The following is a 20510-nucleotide window of genomic DNA, read 5'->3' on the forward strand; positions in this document are numbered from 1 at the left end:
AATAAAGTCCTTATTTATTTGTTTGATAATATGTTTTAAAATTGACATTTTATTTTAATTGTTATCCATTTCAGAAAGCAATTTATCATTAAAAGGCATAGATGCGTACAAATCAGCTTGAGAATCAAATACTTTCTGTGTGTAAGTTATGACATTCAAACTCCTTGTGTAAATATTATTAGAGATACAATTTTATTAATTTTCACTCAGTACAGAATGTTCAACAAAATAAAATTAAAGAGAAGTAACTAGATGGGGAAACTGAAAAAAAAAGTGTTGTACACAAACCAATGTGTTATTTCTATACAACATTAGATCACAGTTACAAAAAGCCAGATTTTACCATGATATGATTCAGATTTTAACTTTTACATTTTATTGTGATGTGTACCAAGCACCTAGACTCACTATGAAGAATTCCCCACCCCCTTCTCTCTCTAACACCTGTCCCTTCCTGAGGAAAAACTGGGATTGTTCACTCCCAGAAGATCTGTCATGAGCTTGAGAAGGAACCTCTGTATTACTCAATCACGATTGAGGAAATATTTCTGTGGTTGTTGTGTTTTAGCTGCTTAAATCCTTGATTTAACTGCTGTGAAATCAGGTGACTCAATGTAGAAATATATAAGTATTTGATGAGTCAACACTGACAATATTTAAACAGTTCAAACAAGAAAATTGATGTGATCACTAAGATGTGCAAGTGCAATTCAGAAGTCTTGGATTCAAAGTACAGGAACTAATTGAGCCAATGACTCTCCCTCAGCGCAGCCTATTTCACAGCATTATTGCAATAAGAAGTGACAAAATGTTGTGTACTGTACAATTTACATGTGTTTAATTGATTCAGGCCATACTTTCCCTCTTAGATCAAATTCACAGAGATATAAAATAATCAGAGTTTTGTTTAAAGAATGAGAACTTTGGAGATAATACTTTCACATATTAAAAATGCAACTTTTTAATATTGGAAAAATTAATTGCATCTGCCCAAATTATAATGATACATCTGGTGCCAAACTGGAAAATAAATACCTGAACAATATTCAGTGATCTATGCAGATTTCAAGATAATATTACCTGTTTCATAATAAAGAAAACTGAATCTTAAGTATGAATTAAAAACAATTATTTAATTAGTACAGACCACCATATAATTGTAGACTCATTACCAAATAGAAAATTAATCAAATTCTGATATACTTTTTACCTATTATTTCAGAAATAGTAGATTTCCCAAAATAAAATTATACTTTGCTGCAAAGTTCATAGGTAGCCCAAATTTGGTTTTTCCAAGTTTTCCTCTGAGGCTGTTGAGGGAGTGAAGCCCCTAATCCATGATCAGCTTTTTTTCTGGAGTTTTGCCAGATTTCTGCCCAGGTTTTCTTCTCTACTCTACATATATCCTACAATATTACATCTATATCCTACAATTTCTCTACAACAAATAAATGTTTCTTCCTGTCTTTGTCTTTTTAATTTTTTCTTTCTTTTCTTTTACTTTTCTATATTCTAAATCTTAGTTTCAGTTAGTTTTCAATTGTCTTTTTATTAAAATCTTATTAAAGTTATTTAAAAACATGATGTAAAAATAGAATTATATGTACATTGTCTTTAAAACTATTCAAACTAAAATCTATTTTTATAACCAACATTTTTTCTTTAATGCCAATATAGTGTATGCTTAAATGCCTCCTTTACTTCTTTGTTCCTTAGTGTGTAAATAAAGGGATTCAGCAAGGGAGTTACAGCTGTGTTCAAAATGTTCACTAATTTGGTCATTTCTAAAGAGGTCCATTTAGAAGGCTTAACATAGAGAAAAATAGTGGAACCATACCAAATGATGACAACAGCAAGATGGGAGGAACATGTAGAAAATGCTTTTTGCTGCCCTTTGACTGAAGGAATACGCAGGATGGTAGAAATTATATAAATGTAGGAAAGTAGAGTTACAGCACAGGGTCCCAATATAACAAAGATGGATATAATAAAAGCTGCCATTTCAACATCATAAGTACTACTGCAAGCCAGAACTATCCAGGAATCAATGTTGCAATAGAAGTGATTAATCACATTGGGTCCACAGAAAGTCAATCTTGAGATCAGAAAAGTTGGCACAGAAATAATGATGAATCCACAGAGCCAAGAGCTAGCTGCTAGCATGCTAAATAAATGGAATCTCATGATGATGGTATAACGCAATGGATAACATATGGCCAAATATCGGTCGTAAGCCATGACAGATAGCAGAAAGTATTCTGTGCATCCCAAAGAAAAAACAAAGTACATCTGCATAATGCAGCCAATGGAAGAAATGGCTTTATTCCATCCAAGAATGGTGGCAAGGGCCTTTGGAACAGAGGCTGTTGTATACCACATTTCCAGAAAAGAGAGATTGCAAAGGAAGAAATACATGGGAGTATGGAGATGCTGATTTGAGATTATGAGAATGATGATGACAACATTTCCCAAAACTGTTAGAATGTACATGATAAGGAAGATAATAAAGACAAACATTTGTATATAATGAGATCCAGGGAAGCCAAGAAGAATGAATTCCATCACTTTTGTTTGATTTTCTGCTCCTTCATTGGTCTTTTCCATTTGTCCCATATTTGTCTTTGCTGAAATTGGGGGAAAGCATACTGTTTAGACTCTGGCTTCCTTACTTGAAATGGACCAATTTTATATTTTGTTTAGGTCTTCCCTAAGTCTGATTTCACCTTCATGATATTGCATTTAGAATATCTTTTAAAACCTTTAAAAAAAAAAACCTTGTTTCTGGAAATTTGAATACTGAGATCACATTCAACCTGCCGCTATGATAGTTTCCCTCATATATTCTATAGGTACAGTACTTCTACTATCTAAAATAAAAAAGATTATTCATGCTCAATCTCCTCAATAGATTTATGTTGCTCCACCACAGAAACCAATGGGAAAATATCATCAAATTTGATAAAGCTTATGGGACCTATTATTTTTAATTTAACATTGGTGATTCATTAAATTTTGGATTGGATCATTATCAAATACTTCATTTTAAGAGAAACCTACAATTGGCAGTTAAGTTATTTCTCATGGGGGCCACACTCTGCAAAGTGAGAAGACCATATTAAAAGTTGTAGTTTCAACTGTATGTAAGCTGTTGACACTAGTGCCATCAAATTATTTTTGGAGGCATTTATTTATTTAAAATATTTTATTGATTTTTAAGAATCTCAATCTTTAGTGCTTATTAAACAATGTGTTGTCTCGGTTCACATATTTGACATTAATGTCTTCAATATAAATCTGTTCAGTACTACACAATCTAGTATTTTTCCCTGATCCTCCTTTCTTTCCCATATTTTTTCTAATTCCCTCTCATTTTTGGTACTACTGATGTATACAAAGTTAGATATAAGCATCTTCATCATATTTTACTAATGTTATACAAATAACAAATCAATATCCTGTTTTTATTCTCTTGTTAAGGTTTAATTTCTCATCAGTATTTGAAATATCTTTGTCAGCCATGATTTTCTCAATAATAATTACATTTATATAGCTAAACATTTTATTCATACCAATCCTTCTCTTATTTTCATATTTCCCATATCAAATAATAAATAAATAAATAAATAAATAAAATGCTTTCTGTTCTTCTAATCTTATTCAAAAAAGTATTTAAACATATAATGCCCCCTCTAAAAGGTCAAATCTTCTGTTTTTTTAAATCTAACTCTCGCTTTCTTTCTTTGCCAAGTAGCTCTCCAAGCCAAAGCAATTAAATTGCCCAGGGATTTTTTTTCTTTTTTTAATGAAAGTTTGTTAGCATGAGGAAAACACTTTAGGTAGGATATTTTTTTTTGGGGGGGGGGATTTATATTCCTTAAGCAACTCCCACTTTCCTTCTCTCTCAATTTCTCTTTTCATTCCCTGTCTCCCAAGTTGTGAAACTTTCCCTAACAGCTCTATATTCCATTTTTTAAAAATCTTCTTCTTTGCCATCAGATATATTTTGAAGACTTAAAGGACAAAGGGTCTTTTTCATTTTCATTGTTATGGCTAAGTCTTGCAGTATTTTGTTTGTATATGGTCATTTATGTTTCCCTTATTTTATCTCTTCCATCTCTAAATCCATTTCCTCTGCTTCATCTTCTGATTTCTGGTTTATTTGTTCATGCTTTGTAGTTATTGTCTGGGAACTTTCTAGTTGTAGATTTAATTTGGAGATTTGCTCAATTATATTATCTAAATTGTTTTTAGTCTCATTATGGTTTCTTTTTATGTCATCTTTGTATTCAACAATTGTTTGGTGAATTAGTTGTAACATAGAGTATATTTCCTTCTGAAATGTGTTTGTTTTTTCTTGGGGCTTCATTCCTAGAGATCCTCTAGTTAGTATCACCAGTTTCAGTAAGAGTAGATCAATATTTCATCTAGCTTTCTGGTGTTTATATGTAGCCTTTATAATCCAATAGGTTCCAGAGTATAGGCCAAGTCCTGAAAGCAATATTTTATGGTGATGCTTTGCCTCAGCTATCAAAAATTGTCAGTCAGGTAAGGTTGTAATCCACAATGTTCAAAGTGTTCAAAATGTTCAACTCCCTAAAAACAGCTCAAAAGTCTCTCCCAGCCAGGTATAGACCAAAATCTTTTTTTTTTTTTTTTTGCTTTCTCTCCCACTAGCTCTTGAGATTAAAAGTCCAAGTTCAGTTGGTATTTATAATCCAAGAAGGTCAGGGTGATAAGTATGCCAAAATACTTTCCTTTATTGCCAGTTGTTCTCCCAAGCTAGGAGTCACCAATTAGCTAGGAAGCAAATTATAGTGCTATACACAAATCCATTACTAGATGTCATTCAAAATCCATTTTCCACTCTTAAGACAAATAATTGATTTCTTATATTTCCCCTCAATATTTCTCTCTTTTTAAAAGAGAAAATCTTAACAGTTATCTCAGTTCTCAAACTGTAGCTTTATGTTATTTCCATTCAGTATTGTATGTTTCTGCCCCCATAAAATTATAACACTGCTTCCATTCACATTCATAGGTTTTTTGCTTCTTGGGAGCCTTTCCAAGGAAATTCAGTTGTAAAATAATAAAGAAAGGATCAATATTCTCACCCAGTTCCAAACATGCTGTTTACGATGTGTTAATTGGTGCTTTTTCTTCTTCAGTTGTTAGCAGCTAATGCCAGCCACAGGAATGTAGCCAGTCTTTCCCCTGCCAGTTTGCAGGGTTTTCCTTGGATCGAACGGAAAGACCGCCACCTCTTCATGCTCAACAAGGCACCCCTCTTCTTCATCATCTCTTTGAGGCAACTTTATGCCCTTTTTAGAGCCCCCAGCAGGGTGATGCAAAACCAGAAATGAGGCATTTGGTTATTTTAATTTTTGTACTTGGTGGTTTTAGAGCATATATTAAGTAACAGTAGTAGAAATGATTTTTTAAGTGCTTCTAAAGTTTAAATGGGGAGGGGAGTGACAATAATGAAGATGGGGTAATAAACTTTGGTTGATCATTTGCAAATGGTCTTTGATGGCAAAGTTGAACATGAGAATCTTAGCCCCTTCTAGCCACACTTTCTTAGCTGAATTCCTGACAGTTCCTGAGAATTAAAAAAGAAATCAATGGTAGCTACCATTACCTGACTCTGGACTGTAGATTGTCTGAGTTCTAAGCCTTCAATCTGGCCTGCAAACTACTTTTGCAATAATAATAAAGTGATGTTATTGGGAGATAGGAATGAAGAAGGTCAGCCCAAAGCTTTTTGAATGGGAGATAACAGAAGAAGAAAGTGCATTACACCAATTTCATTGATTACATTATTTAAACCTAAATATGAGATTTGAAAGTGACCATTTTGCAGTTGAATTTCGACAGAATAATGTCAGCATATAAAGCAGACTCCAAATTGGACTTTAGGTTCTAAATACAATTAATGAGCCTTTGTTATCCAGTGTGGATTAGATAGTAAGATACTAGTCCAACTCTATGTAACTATTTTCACTTAGTTATATATAGCAAACAGCATTTTCTTTGCTAAATCCCCAAAAAGCTTTTGGTGAAATGGGCAACATATAAGAATAATAGACTTCCAGGCTTCTGGTTCTGGGTCACAGCAGTGTGGTCGATCAAAGGGAGTCATCCCTTTGCCGGCTGAGTTTCCTCTGTTGGTAGACCCCTGAGAGGGTCGAAAAGTCACTCTGGAAGAGCGACCACTATTGAGGAGGCTTCTCAGATGGTTGAAGAGGGGTGGCGGCATCCTCTGTACTCCGAGTATCTCTTTTGGGCCAACAGAGTAAAGATCGGCCAGTAAAATGGCCAATCATTTAGCTGTGCCGACCATAAGCACAAAGATCATCTAAGCAAACCCACAATGGAAGATTCGGTGAGACTTTTTTTTTACCTCTATTTTCTTTCTTTTTCCTGTGAAAACCCTTTTAATTTGGAATTATTTCCCTTTTTGAAGAAGCAGCATTTTAAATGGGGGAAGAGAAGCTTAAAATTATTTTTTGTTTTAATGGTTGGTTTTGTTTTTGGAGATCTGGGAGCCTCAAGAAAGTTTTTTATAGAGATTTAACATGCTGCATACTTGGAGAATATTGTTCTCCAGCATGATTGGATGGAGAACCCACGGATGGGTTGTCTTAATCTATCTGCTCCAATTAGACTAAGTCTGAAATTTTTGTACCACCCCGCTGTGCCAATTGCACCCCAATTTTAGACTTAGTCTCTTTGCTCTAAAGACGCGGTTTTCTTCGTTTTTGGAGCAGAAGACTGTAGTAATTTTTCATTCTTGTTAACTTAGATTTATTATTTCATTATTGATTATTTTGTAATTTGACCCTTTTTTTTTTCATTTATCGGAGTTCAATCCTCAAGCCTGACTGCCTGGCTGGGCTGACAGGCTGGGCACCTACGTGCCCTTCCCTTCAACTACCTTCTGAGAACTTTCAATAATCACAGCTGCGTTAGGAGCCCAAGGCTCTGATCAAACGTTTTCTCGACCTACCGCAGCTTCGGAGGCCTCCGAAATTCAAGCCGCCACTCTGACGATCGCCCTCACTGTCAGCTATTCATCGGACGATCCGTTCCAGCCTCACTGACCATCCGCGGCTTTGGAGATGATCGTCGGGGGGGATCCGCAAGCGGTGACTCAGGTCGTCAGGCCTGGAGGGATCCTTTTAAGGTCCCTCGGCCTCAGCAGATATTGAAAGTAAGGGGGGATCTGCAAACGAACACAGATCCCAAAGTCTGGAGGCCTTGTTAGAGTCCTCGGCCAAAATTCACAGCTTGCTGCCGGTTTTTCACACAGCTGCCCAGCTGATCAACCTAATTACCCTCAGCTGCGTTAGGAGCCCAAGCGATTCTTCAGAACGAGGGCTCATTGCAGTTAAGGCCTCAGACTTCACAGGCCTCCTCCTCAACGGCCCTTTTTGGCGCGCAGACGGTTGCAGCCGCCATTTTGAAACACCTTACGGTCGCCATTTTGATTATTCACCGAGGCCTAACTGCCTGCAGGAACATTCCAGAAGACAGTTTTCTGATGCTGGAGAGTCACTGTGCGAGTGACTACTGTCACTCGCACAGACCTTGATTAGATTGGGGAGGGCAAGCTCATTCCTGAAGGACGCACTGCCTACCAACCCCCACTGCCCCCCCGCCTGGATTGTCTCTGCTGGGCTCCCTCAGTGATATTACAATGCTGAGGGGGGGGCGTTTTTGCTGAGGTTGAGCCCTCAAAGTATATTCAGACATGGCAGAGAAGTCTACCAACGAACCGCCCAAAAGGAAACATGCAACTGAGGCAAGTGGAAGAAATACCTCAAAACGAGCCAAGTCAAGCAGGGAAACCACTAATCAACATATGATGGAAGAGGAGTCCCACAGATTGAGGGCAGTTTCCCCAGGTCAGACAGGCACCACAACAGGAAGGTCCATTTTTGAACCCCTTTCCTCACATTGTGCCTCAGCCCCAGGGGCCTGGTCTCCCCCAGGGGAAGTTCTCAATCTCAATCAGCCACAAGAGTGGTTCCAGGGACAAGTGCAGCTGGACAGGACACTATTAATTTGGGTCCTCAGGCTACATTCACCCCCTACTGCAGCACAGCTTCACCCTCCTGAAACTCAAACCTTAAATCCTGAGCAGTTTCAGTCCATGATAGCTCAAGCCGTGGCTCAATTCATGGCTTCTACCACTACACAACCACCTCCACAGTCCATATATCATCCTCAGTCTCCAGATATCATTGATGAAGCTTCATCAGACTTAGAATCAACAGGGGCTGAACCATCAGGCCTGATTATGTCAGATGATGAGGGTATTACTCCATCTAACCCTACCCCTCCTGTCGGTCTCTTTGACCATTCACTCTTTAATTCTCTACTACTCAAGGCTTGCACAACTGCAAACCTTCCTCAAGAACAGGAGACCCCCACCTACAACACCCAAAGGTCCCCACGCCATATATACTGAGCCCTCAGTCTCTCAGAATCATATTCCCTGCCCTCCCTTTTTTCTCAATATAGTTCAGAAACAATGGGAGAACTTAGGATCCCTTTCAAACCCTGGAGCCATAGAAAAGACATTATTCAATGTTGCCCCTTATCTGGCCTCCCTGTTGGAAATTCCCCAGATTGATGAACCCCTAAATTCATTGTTCCCCAATGCTAGCATCCCAGGGGATGTAAACGAGGCACTTAGAGCAGAAGATAAAAAGATTGAGACTGCCTTATGCAGGTCCCATTTGGCATCAGCCTGGGCAACAAAAGCGACAACATCCATGGCCTTCTTTGCCAGGGCTTCAGTCCTATGGCTATGTGAGCTCCAGGACATGATTCCTCCAGACCAACTCAGAGCTCACCAAAATCTGGGTAAGTTGATAGCTGCATCCCAGTATCTAGCCGACGCTTCTCTGCACACGGCCAGATACACTGCCCAGACCATCACTGCAGACATCTCAGCACGAAGGCTCCTTTGGCTCAGGAATTGGTGAGCAGACACCAAGGCCAAATGGCGTCTTGCCTCTAAACCTTAAACAGGTGGACATCTCTTTGGTAAGGCACTAGAACCCTACTTAATAGAAGGTAAGGAAAAACGCAAAACACTTGTTAACTCAACAAAGAAAGAAGATAAGCGTTCGGGGAACAGCCTATCACAGGGCAATTACCAAAGGCAGCCCTTTCGGCCAGCTCCATCCTGGGACTGGGCCCAGGCATCTCGTTCTTCCTTTCAGAGACAAGAACGACAGCAGGATCGTTCAGCATACAGAAGCCGATCACAGGTCCAGACCAAGCGGCCCTTTCGAGGCGCAGGGGGTCGTTCCTTTAAATGAGGCAAGTGATCTCGCAGTCTCACCTCCCATAGGAGGCCGGCTGACTCTTTATTCCAACACTTGGGCAGCCACCACTACAGACTCATGGGAGTTAGACACCATCACTCAAGGTCTGAGACTAAAATTTTGGTCATAACCACCTGACAGGTTCCGCTCTTGCCCTATTCCCAGAAGCAGGACTAGAGCTGATCTTATGTCAGAAGCCATAGCTCATTTATTACAAATACAAGCAATTGAACCAGTACCACAAGACCAAGAAGGACGAGGGTTCTACTCAAACCTCTTCGTCATCCCTAAGACTTCGGGGGGCTGGAGGGCAATTTTAGACTTAAAAGGTCTAAACCTTTACCTGATGTATAGGAAGTTTAAGATGCAATCACTGCAATCAATCCTGGCTAGCATCAGACAAGGAGACTTCCTTACCTCAATAGACCTGACTGAGGCATATTTGCACATTCCTATTTTTCCTGACCACCGAAAATTCCTCAGATTCAGCTATGCCCAATGCCACAACCAGTACAGAGCCTTACCATTTGGCCTCTCATCAGCACCGAGAGTATTTACAAAGGTACTGGTAGTGCTCGCAGCCCACCTTAGACAGATTCCAATTAGAGTTCAATGCTATTTAGATGACATATTGATACAGTCATCATCATTCCAAAATGCTCAGTCAGACCTCGCCCTAGCCATCAAGATCTTTCAGGAGCACGGGTTTTCTGTTAATTTCCAGAAAAGTCATACCATACCAACAACTTGGCTCCTCCATCTGGGCGCTATTATAGACACAAACAATTGTACGGTCTACCTATCACAAGACCGACGGAACTCTATTCAGACCCTTGTACATCAGATTCGAAAGGACAGAGTAGTAACATTGGTCTTGTTATCACAGCTACTGGGGAAGATGGTGTCCTGTGTGCAAATTGTGCCATGGGCACATCTCTATGCCAGAGAATTACAGTGACTTCTTCTTCCATTTCAGAGACTTCACACCAGCATATCCCACCAGAAGGTCCGAGTTCCACGGTTGGTGTTGAACTCCCGTCGATGGTGGGACTCTCTGGCACTGTCACGGGGAGCAGAATTCAAAGAACCAGACAGGATTACCATCACCACAGACGCAAGCCTGTTTGGGTGGGAGGCACACCTGTAGACACACTGGGCTCAAGGTCGGTGGTCCAAGCAGGATCTAAAGAACAATATAAACTGGCTGGAACTCAGAGCCATACATATGGCCCTAAAGAGATTCAGCGACATAGTACAGGGCCAACTTGTCCTGGTTCTAACCGACAACATTACAGCCAAGGCCCATGTCAACAGATAAGGGGGGACAAGGTCCAGGCCTCTCATGCAAGAGGCCAAATTGCTGGGGTTTTGGGCAGAATTGAATCTTGCTTCCATCAGGGCGGAGCACATATCTGGAGTGACAAATCAACAGGCGGACTCACTGAGCAGAGCCACCATGGACCATGCCGAATGGCAACTGGACCCGAGGGTGTTCAGAGAGATCGTGGACAGGTTTGGTTCCCCAACCTTAGACCTTTTTGTCTCCCCAATCAACTCACAACTTCCCAGATTCCTTTCCAGATTCTCGTCTCCATCAGTGGAGGGGACAGAGGCACTCCGCAGTCCCTGGCCCAGGGAACTGCTCTATGCCTTCCCTCCCTTACCGCTTCTTCCCGCCACAATCCGGAAGATTCTTCACAAACGGGCAGGGGTCCTCCTCGTTGCACCGCATTGGCCGAGACATTCATGGTTCGCCCACCTGATGGAGCTCTCCGCGTCCCCTCCATGGAGGATCCCAGCAAGTCGCATCTCCCTCATTCAGGGGGAACTACACCATCCGGACCCTCAATGGCTCCAGTTAACCGTCTGGCACTTGAGAGGCAGGCCTTAGGCCAAGACTCATATTCATCAAGGGTCATAGCCATGATTCAGCAATCCAGGCGACCCTCGACGAATAGAATATATGATGCCACGGGGAAAAGTTTCTGTAATTGGTGTTCAGATCACAAAATTGACCTTTTGGCCATTTCAGTGCCAATTATTTTGGAGTTCCTGATGGATGGTCTGGACAAAGGGCTTTCCACAAGCACCATTCATTGGCAGGTAGCAGCACTTGCCACAGTTATTACTTGTGGCAATGAATCCTTAACACATCACCTCATGATACGCTCCTTCCTAAAGGGAGCTAACAATGCCAGACCACCAACTGTACATAGATATCCCTCATGGGATCTTCATCAGGTTTTGCAGGCTCTTGTTTCTCCACACTTTGAGCCTATTGACACTTGTTTGTTTAAACAATTATTGATGAAGGTGGCATTTCTTGTTGCTGTAACTTTGGCCAGAAGAATTTCTGAACTGGCTGCTCGTTCAGTAAGAAAGGATCTGTGTACTTTCCATAATGACAGGGTAACCCTTAGGCTAGACCCCTCCTTCGTGCCCAAAGTTAATTCCTTGTATCATAGATCACAGGAAATAGTTTTGCTGGACTTCTGTCCTAACCCATCTAATGATACAGAGGTTCAGTGGAACAAATTGGATGTGTGCAGGGCTTTACATTGTTATATGCAGAGAACCTCATCTTTCCGCAAAACAGAGGCTCTGTTTGTGTCCTTTCACCCTTCGTCACTAGGACAAAAGGTTTCTTCACCCACAATAGGCAGATGGATTAGAGCTTGTATTTCTCTGGCATACCAAACTCAGTCACTGCAAGCTCCTAGGCATATCACGGCCCATTCCAGCCGAGGCGCAGCTACTACAGCTGCCTGGACTACCCAGGCCTCCATAGTGGAGATTTGTAGAGCAGCAACATGGGCCTCGCCCTCTTCCTTTGTCCGTCACTACAAGATGGATATATATGCCTCTTCTACAGCTTCATTTGACCACAAGGTTCTAGAACACGCATTAATATCAGACGGGACCCAGGCCCAAACTAATTCCCACCCTTAGGGACACAGGGCTTTGGTATGTCCTATCCGTGGTTCTCCATCCAATCATGCTGGAGAAAGGGGCGTTGTCTTACCTGAATGCCTTTTCTCAGCATGGTGATGGAGAATCCACTCCCTCTCATAAGGTCAGTTGGCCTGGTCCCATATTGATCAGACGCGTCGGACTAAAGTCTGAGTATCGCCTTAGCCTAAAACTGGGGTGCAATTGGCACAGCGGGGCGGTACAAAAATTTCATACTTAGTCTAATTGGAGCAGATAGATTAAGACAACCCATCCGTGGATTCTCCATCATCATGCTGAGAAAAGGCATTCAGGTAAGACAACGCCCCTTTTTCTTTTACTTTTTATGATGTCCAGAAAAACTGAATATTTGATTAACTTTGATTATGTTCCGGGGGATATTTTCGGGTGAAACTACTTATTGTATTTGTTACTTTTTTCACTTGGAATTTGTCTTTGGCTTTCATTTAGTACAAAGGAAAAAGACTAAGAAGCTGGGAGGAGATGGATATTGAAATATAGTCTCCCCCAAAGGATAATGATTTTAAATATGAAAAAAATGGAGGAAACCTGTTTAGAGCTTACGTATAAGTATATTTTGGACAAAATTCAGGAAAATACGGAGAAGATAATTGCTTGCACAAAGGAGATTTCTTCACATCGACAAGGTAAAGCACAAGGATTAAATGAAACAGCAGTTTATGTTCAAGAGACTTGTTCTTAGTTCACTGAGATGGAGGAAGCAAATTCACAGTCAGACTATCAATTGATATTGGAAAAAAGACTTGTTATTAATGAACAAATGACTTATAATAAAGAATTAGAGGATTTTACCTTGGAAGGACAACCTGACTTGCAGAAACCATTTGATTCTCTGATAGAGAAAAAACTGTTGGAAGAAAAGCAAAACCTGACTAAAGAGGACGATACTGAAAAAATGATTTCAGCTAAACTTTATGCAATCTTAAAATGATGTTCTGCCACGAGCTATTCAGAATAGCTCCAATCCTTATATTAACCTAATACAATGTACAATGGGAATCTCCCTTTTAGTGTATACAATGTGGCAGGTGATAATGGAAATGCAGAAATAGAGGCTCGACTATGGAAACCTATTTGGAATAGAAAGAAAGGATTGGTTTGGATTTGGAATTTGTCAAAAGGGAGGCCATTATGAAATGATTTAGAACTTAATATTGAAATTCAGCAAGAATAAGTTCTTCTTTTTTTTCCTTTTTTTTTTAGAATGATAGATTATTTTTTGTCTTTTGGTTTATCCATGTCTTTTTCTCTTGTATTTTTTTTGTATTTTTTTTTCTTCTTTTCTTTTTTCTTTTCCTTTTCTTTTTTATATGTTCTTAATATTAGAGATGATATAATGAGAAAAGGATTGAAATACTGGAAGAGATGGAATTAATAATTGGAGAATCATTGAAAAAGAATAGAATATAAGTGAGAAATATAAGAATTTAGCTTTGAAATTAATATTTTTAAATAAGAGAATATTTGGGTCACCTGAATAGTAAATAAATATGTTAGTTTAAGATTAAATATTTGAAAAAATTAAAAAGCATAAAATAGGATCTTTGGGATAGATAATGAATTTTTGTAAACTTTTATTGATTAATGAAATTCACATGCAGCGATATATTTAATGAAAATTTGTTTTGAAATGTATCAATGAGATTTTAATAATTTAAATAGATAGAGAGTGTTAGTTTATATTTAAGCATTTAATTTAGATGTAGCGATATATTAATGAATGAACTGATTTTAGAAATACATTAATCTGATTATAATATCTTAAATAAATGGAGAGTTTTAGTTTAAGTTTAAATATGTGAAAAAATATAAGTTTGTATAGAATAGATATTGAGCTGTTAAAAATTTTTATTGACTAATTGAACTTATGTTTAGATACATTAATGAATGAATTTATTCAAAAATGTATTAATTTGATTATAATATCCTATATAGATAGAGAGGGAAATTTTAAGATATTTTTTATGCATATTTATAATGTTATTGTTTTTTAATGGATTACCATATCTCCACATTGGTTTTCTCAAGCCTTGTTGGTGTAAAATGGAAAACTAATAAAAATTTATATATATATATATATATATATATATATATATATATATAGGTCTTTGGTTGTTCGGGTTTTCTCCCGCGTAAAATTGGAAGTGTCTTGGCAACGTTTCGACGAAGTCTCATTCATCATCTTCAGGCTGGTGTTTTCAGCTTCGTGCTTTGAGCAGCAATGTGTGGTCTTAGCTGTTTCTTCCTTTTAACTGCCAGTGGGGGTATGAACTGATTGGGTGGGAGCTTGGCTGTGTTCTGATTGGGTGGAGGTGTGTTCTGAATGGTTAGGGGCTTGGCTGTGCTCTGATTGGCTGGGAGAGTGTTCTGTTTGGTTGTGCTCAGGTTAGTCTGAGTTGCAGAGGGGTTTAAGATTTTGGGCTGCCTTGCTATTTTTTGGCTTCTCGTTCGTGGTTGTGTCTCCTCTTCATGGAGGGTGTCAGTTTGGTTCATGTATGGATTGGAGGGGTTTAAAGTGGCTAATGATGCAGCTGTGGTCTGGCTTCTGGTTTGTGGTCGTGCCTTGTCATCGGTGTGGCTTTGGGTTTGTTTTTTGCATGGATGTGTGGTGGTGACCTGTGTGGTTTTTGTGAGTGTGGGTCTGGTATCATTTTTTGTGTAAGGGAGTCGTTTGTCAATAAGGGCGGGTTTCCAAATGGCTGGTAGGTGGGAGGTATCATCTCGCTTGTTCATGCTGTGTGGGCGTTTTTCTATCTCGATGGCTTCTCTGATTATTCTGTTATTCAAATGTTCACTTTTGGCAATGGTTCTGATATTTTTAAAGTCAATTTCACGTCCTGTGGCTTTAAGGTGTTGGACCAGGGAAGATGTTGGTTCCTCTTTTTTGACTGAGTTCTTATGTTCTTCAATGCGTGCACTTATTCTTCTGTTGGTTTCTCTGATGTATGTGGTGGGACAAGTGGTGCATGGGATTTCGTATACTCCTTGATTTTCTAATTCAATTTTATCTTTGGAGTTCCTAAGGATGGTGGATATAATAATAATAATAATAATAATAATAATAATAATAATAATAATAATAATAATAATAATAATAATAATAATAATAATACAACAAGACGAGGATATCTAAAACGAATGCACGAATTCTGGAAAGAACAAATCCAGAATCAGAAATAACAGAACAGAGACTAGCAGATCAACGCCGATTTATAACACGAAATAAAGTATTTACAGAAACAGAATTGGACGAACTGCAAAGGTTTACCCAGGGCAAAGAAATCAAAGCCTTACAAGAAGTAATTCAAAATGTAGAGGCAAACCAGGGGGAGTTGGCAGTGAAAGAATCCAGTAGAGATATACAACTGTTCTCATTTGGAAACCAGGCACCTCTTTCTCAGGAAGAACAAAACCCTCTAACTAAAGAAATAAAAGAATTGAAACAAAGAATAATTGAGCATCTAGAACAGCACAAAAACAACAGAATAAGGCTGCCTGCATTGAAGCTTGTTCCAAAGAAACAGCTAGCACAAGCATTAAAAGATGCAAATACTGCAATATCAAGTATAAGCACCAATTCACTGCAAGAAACAAACCAACTAATGTACAGCACAGCTGCAGTTATAACAGAATACCTGGGATGTAAAATCAACAAAAAAGAAAAACAAACAAACAGTGCACCACAAAAATGGAAGGTTAGACTAGAAAATAAGATCAGCAAGTTAAGATCACATGCAAGCAAGCTAGAACAGATGAAAGAAAAGAAGCTGAAGAACAAGAAGACCAAAGAATACCTAATCAAGAAATACCACTTAGAAACAAGGAAGATCAAGGAAGCACTGGAAATAATAAAGCAACAAATAACAGCTATAGCCAGGAAAATCAGTAGATATGAAGCTCGAATTGCAAACTATAGGCAGAACCTCCAATTTCAATCCAATCAGAAACGTTTCTACCAATCCATCAATGGAGAAACTGCAAGGAATCAGTCAGTACCTGACAAGGAAGAAACAGTGCAGTTCTGGAAGCAGATATGGGATAACCCAAAGAAATACAACAAGGATGCGGCTTGGTTAAAAGAGGTGGATGCAAATAAAACAGAAGTTGAAATGAAAGAACTAGTAATAACAACAAAAATGGTAGAAAAAAGAGCAAAGAAAATCAAAAATTGGTCAGCACCAGGTGAAGATGAACTGCATGGGTTTTGGTTGAAACATCTAACTGTTATACACCCACTCATTGCCAAACAGTTCAACAATATACTACAAGGAGGAGAAATTGAAAAGTGGCTAACAACTGGGAAAACCTACCTAATAATGAAAAATCCAGCAAAAGGGGCAACACCAGGTAACTACAGGCCAATTACCTGCTTACCAACAACATTTCAAATTACTAACTGGTGTGGTAGCTGATGCAGTACAACAGCATCTAGTTGAAAACAATCTCTTTCCACCTGAGCAGAAAGGAAACCGCCCCAATAGCAGAGGAACAAAAGATCAACTCCTAATAGACAAAATGATCTTGGAAAACTGCAAGAGAAGGAAGACCAACCTGAATGTGGCATGGATTGACTACAAAAAGGCATTTGACTCTCTGCCACATGATTGGATAATAAAGTGCCTAGAAATAACAGGAGTCAGTAGAAACATCAGAAAATTTGTGCAAAGATCGATGGCACAATGGAAGACACAGTTGCAGATCAATGGTGAGAAGCTGGGAGAGGTTAATATCAAGAGAGGAATATTTCAAGGAGATTCATTATCACCATTACTATTTGTTATTGCACTGTTTCCTCTGTCAACAATACTGAATAACTCAGGACATGGCTATCAAACATCAAAAACATCTGCCAGACTATCCCACCTCCTTTACATGGATGATCTGAAGCTGTATGGAAAAACATCATCTGAAATAGAATCGCTGCTCAACACTGTCCGTATATATAGCCAAGATATTGTAATGGAGTTTGGCTTGGACAAATGTGCCACACTTACTATCAAACAAGGAAAAATAGTGAAAACTGAAGGAATCAAGATGCCCCACGAAAATAACATTAAGAGTCTGGATGAGGAAGATTACTACAAATACTTGGGTATCCTTCAAGCTGACAACATCAAGCACACTGAAGTCAAGAAAAAGATTAGAGGTGAATACATCAAGAGAGTGAAGAAGATCTTAAAGTCCAAACTCAATGGAGGAAATACCATAAAGGCAATCAACACCTGGGCAATCCCAGTCATTAGGTACACAGCTGGAATAGTGGACTGGACTCAAGCAGAACTAAAAGCAATGGATAGGCAGACCAGAAAAATAATGACAATGAATCATGCCCTTCATCCACGCAGTGACATTGATAGACTTTATCTACCAAGGCAAATAGGTGGGCGTGGAATGCTACAAGTACATCAGATGGTTGAAGAAGAAAAAATGGCTTTGGAAGAATATCTGAAGAACAATGATGAAGATGCACTGAAATTAGTATATCAGGAAGGCTTACTAACTACTGGAGAGACCAAACTGGCCTACAAGAAAGACCAAATGAAGAACAGAATAGAGGCATGGGAAGACAAAGCACTACATGGCCAATACATGAAAAAAATAGCTGGGAAAGCAGATAATAATAAAACCTGGCAATGGCTAAGAGCAGGAAAATTGAAGAAAGAGACCGAGGGACTAATTCTGGCTGCACAAGACCAAGCCTTAAGGACAAATGCATACAAAGTCAAAATTGAGAAGACAGCAACAGACAGTAAGTGCCGCCTATGCAAAGAAGCTGAAGAAACAGTGGACCACTTGGTAAGCTGTTGCAAGAAGATTGCACAGACTGACTACAAGCAGCGGCATGACAAAGTAGCAACAATGGTGCATTGGAAGATCTGCAAAAAATATCATTTGCCTGTAAGCAAAAACTGGTGGGATCATAAAATAGAGAAAGTCATAGAAAATGATAAAATTAAACTGCTCTGGGACTTCAGAATTCAAACAGACAAGCACCTGCAACATAACACCCCAGACTTAACAATTGTCGATAAGAAAGACAAAAAAGTCTGGATAGTGGACGTGGCAGTGCCTGGAGACAGCAGAATAGAAGAGAAAGAACTGGAGAAGATAACAAAATACAAAGACCTACAAATAGAAATAGAAAGACTGTGGCAAAAGCAAGCAAGGGTAGTACCAATAGTCATAGGCTCCTTGGGCACAATCCCAAAACAACTGGAGCACCACTTGAACACCATTGGCATTGACACATTCGCTATTAGTCAATTGCAAAAGGCGGCCTTATTAGGAACTGCTTCCATCCTGCGACGATACCTGTAATACCATCAAACATCCACATCTGCCTATCCCAGGTCCTGGGTAAGAACTCGATAGGTAGACAAAATGCCAAATCCAGTCTGAACATCTGGCTGACTGTGCGATGATAATAATAATAATAATAATAATAATAATAATAATAATATATAATAATAATAATAATAATAATATAATAATAATAGTAAATTTGGAAGGGACCTTGGAGGTCATCTAGTCCAACCCCCTGCTCGGGCAGGAAACCCTACACCATTTCGGACAAATGGCTGTCCAGTCTCTTCTTAAAAACTTCCAGTGTTGGAGCATTTACTGCTTCTGGAGGCAAGCTGTTCCACTGATTAATTGTTCTCACTGTCAGGAAGTTTCTCCTTAGTTCTAGGTTGCTTCTCTCCTTGATTAGTTTCCACCCGTTGCTTCTTGTCCTGCCTTCAGGTGCTTTGGAAAATAGCTTAATTCCCTCTTCTTTATGGCAGCCCCTGAGATATTGGAATACTGCTATCATGTCCCCCCTTGTCCTTCTCTTCGTTAAACTAGACATACCCAATTCTAGCAACCGTTCCTTATATGTTTTAGCCTCCAGTCCCCTAATCATCTTTGTTGCTCTTCTCTGTACTCTTTCTAGAGTCTCAACATCTTTTTTACATCGTGGTGACCAAAACTGGATGCAGTATTCCAAGTGTGGCCTTACCAAGGCATTGAAAGTGGTATTAATACTTCACGTGATCTTGATTCTATCCCTCTGTTAATGCAGCCTAGCACTGTGTTGGCCTTTTTGGAAGCTGCAGCACACTGCTGGCTCATATTTAAGTGATTGTCTACTAGGACTCCGAGGTCCCTCTCACAGTTACTACTATTGAGCATGGTGCCACCTATGCTGTACTTGTGCATTTGGTTTTTCTTGCCTAAATGTAGAACCTTGCTTTTTTCACCATTGAATTTCATTTTGTTAGTTAGTGCCCAGTGTTCAAGTCTGTCCAGATCCTTCTGTATCTTAAGCCTGTCTTCTGGAGTGTTGGCTATTCCTGCCAGCTTGGTGTCGTCTGCAAATTTGATGAGTTCCCCATCTATCCCTTCATCCAAATCATTGATGAAGATGTTGAAGAGTACTGGGCCCAGAACAGAGCCCTGGGGCACCCCACTACACACTTCCCTCCATATAGATGCAGTTCCATTGAGGACCACTCGCTGAGTACGGCCGGTCAGCCAGCTACGGATCCATCTGGTGGTGGTTCTGTCTACCCCACATTTTTCTATCTTGTCAAGTAGTAGGTTGTGATCTACTTTATCAAATGCCTTACTGAAGTCCAAGTAAATTATGTCCACAGCATTCCTCTGATCCACTAATTTTGTCACTTGGTCAAAGAATGCAATAAGATTTGTCTGGCATGATCTATTTTTGACAAACCCATGTTGGCTTTTAGTAATGACTTTGTTTGCCTCTAGGTGTTCGTTGATTCGTTGTTTGATTATCTTTTCCAGGATCTTCCCAGGTATTGAGGTCAGGCTGATAGGTCTGTAATTTCCTGGATCCATTTTTTTTCCTTTTTTGAGGATGGGAACTACATCAGCTCTTTTCCAGTCCTCTGGTAGTTCCCCTGTGTTCCAGGATCTTTGAAAAATATAGTTCAGTGGCTCCGATATCACATCTGCCAGTTCCTTGAGAACTCTGGGGTGTAATCCATCTGGTCCTGGCGATTTGAACTCATCTAGGCTGGACAGGTGCTCCCTAACCATTTTCTTGCCTATCTTAACTTGTGTTTCCGTTTTGTTTTTTATGGCAGTATTTTTAATAGGTTGGTCTGTTTTTTCCCTTTGTGTAAAGACAGATGCAAAACACGAGTTAAATAGTTCTGCTTTCTCCCTGTTGTTTGTCAC

The 20510-nt window shown here is 39.4% G+C and overlaps 1 protein-coding gene across 1 annotated transcript; it reads right to left on the minus strand.

Annotated features, from left to right (window-relative positions):
• Positions 1-15: 15 nt before the first annotated feature.
• On the minus strand, positions 16-2957 carry LOC120298016 (olfactory receptor 6F1-like). The gene has a single exon (XM_039321333.1). The coding sequence runs from the start codon at positions 2611-2613 to the stop codon at positions 1663-1665; it is 951 nt and encodes a 316-aa protein (XP_039177267.1). The 5' UTR covers positions 2614-2957; the 3' UTR covers positions 16-1662.
• Positions 2958-20510: the final 17553 nt, after the last annotated feature.

The sequence above is a fragment of the Crotalus tigris genome, unplaced genomic scaffold, assembly GCF_016545835.1.
Source record: "Crotalus tigris isolate CLP2741 ecotype Arizona unplaced genomic scaffold, ASM1654583v1 scf7180000023738.1706062, whole genome shotgun sequence".
In the NCBI taxonomy this organism is placed as follows: domain Eukaryota; kingdom Metazoa; phylum Chordata; class Lepidosauria; order Squamata; family Viperidae; genus Crotalus; species Crotalus tigris.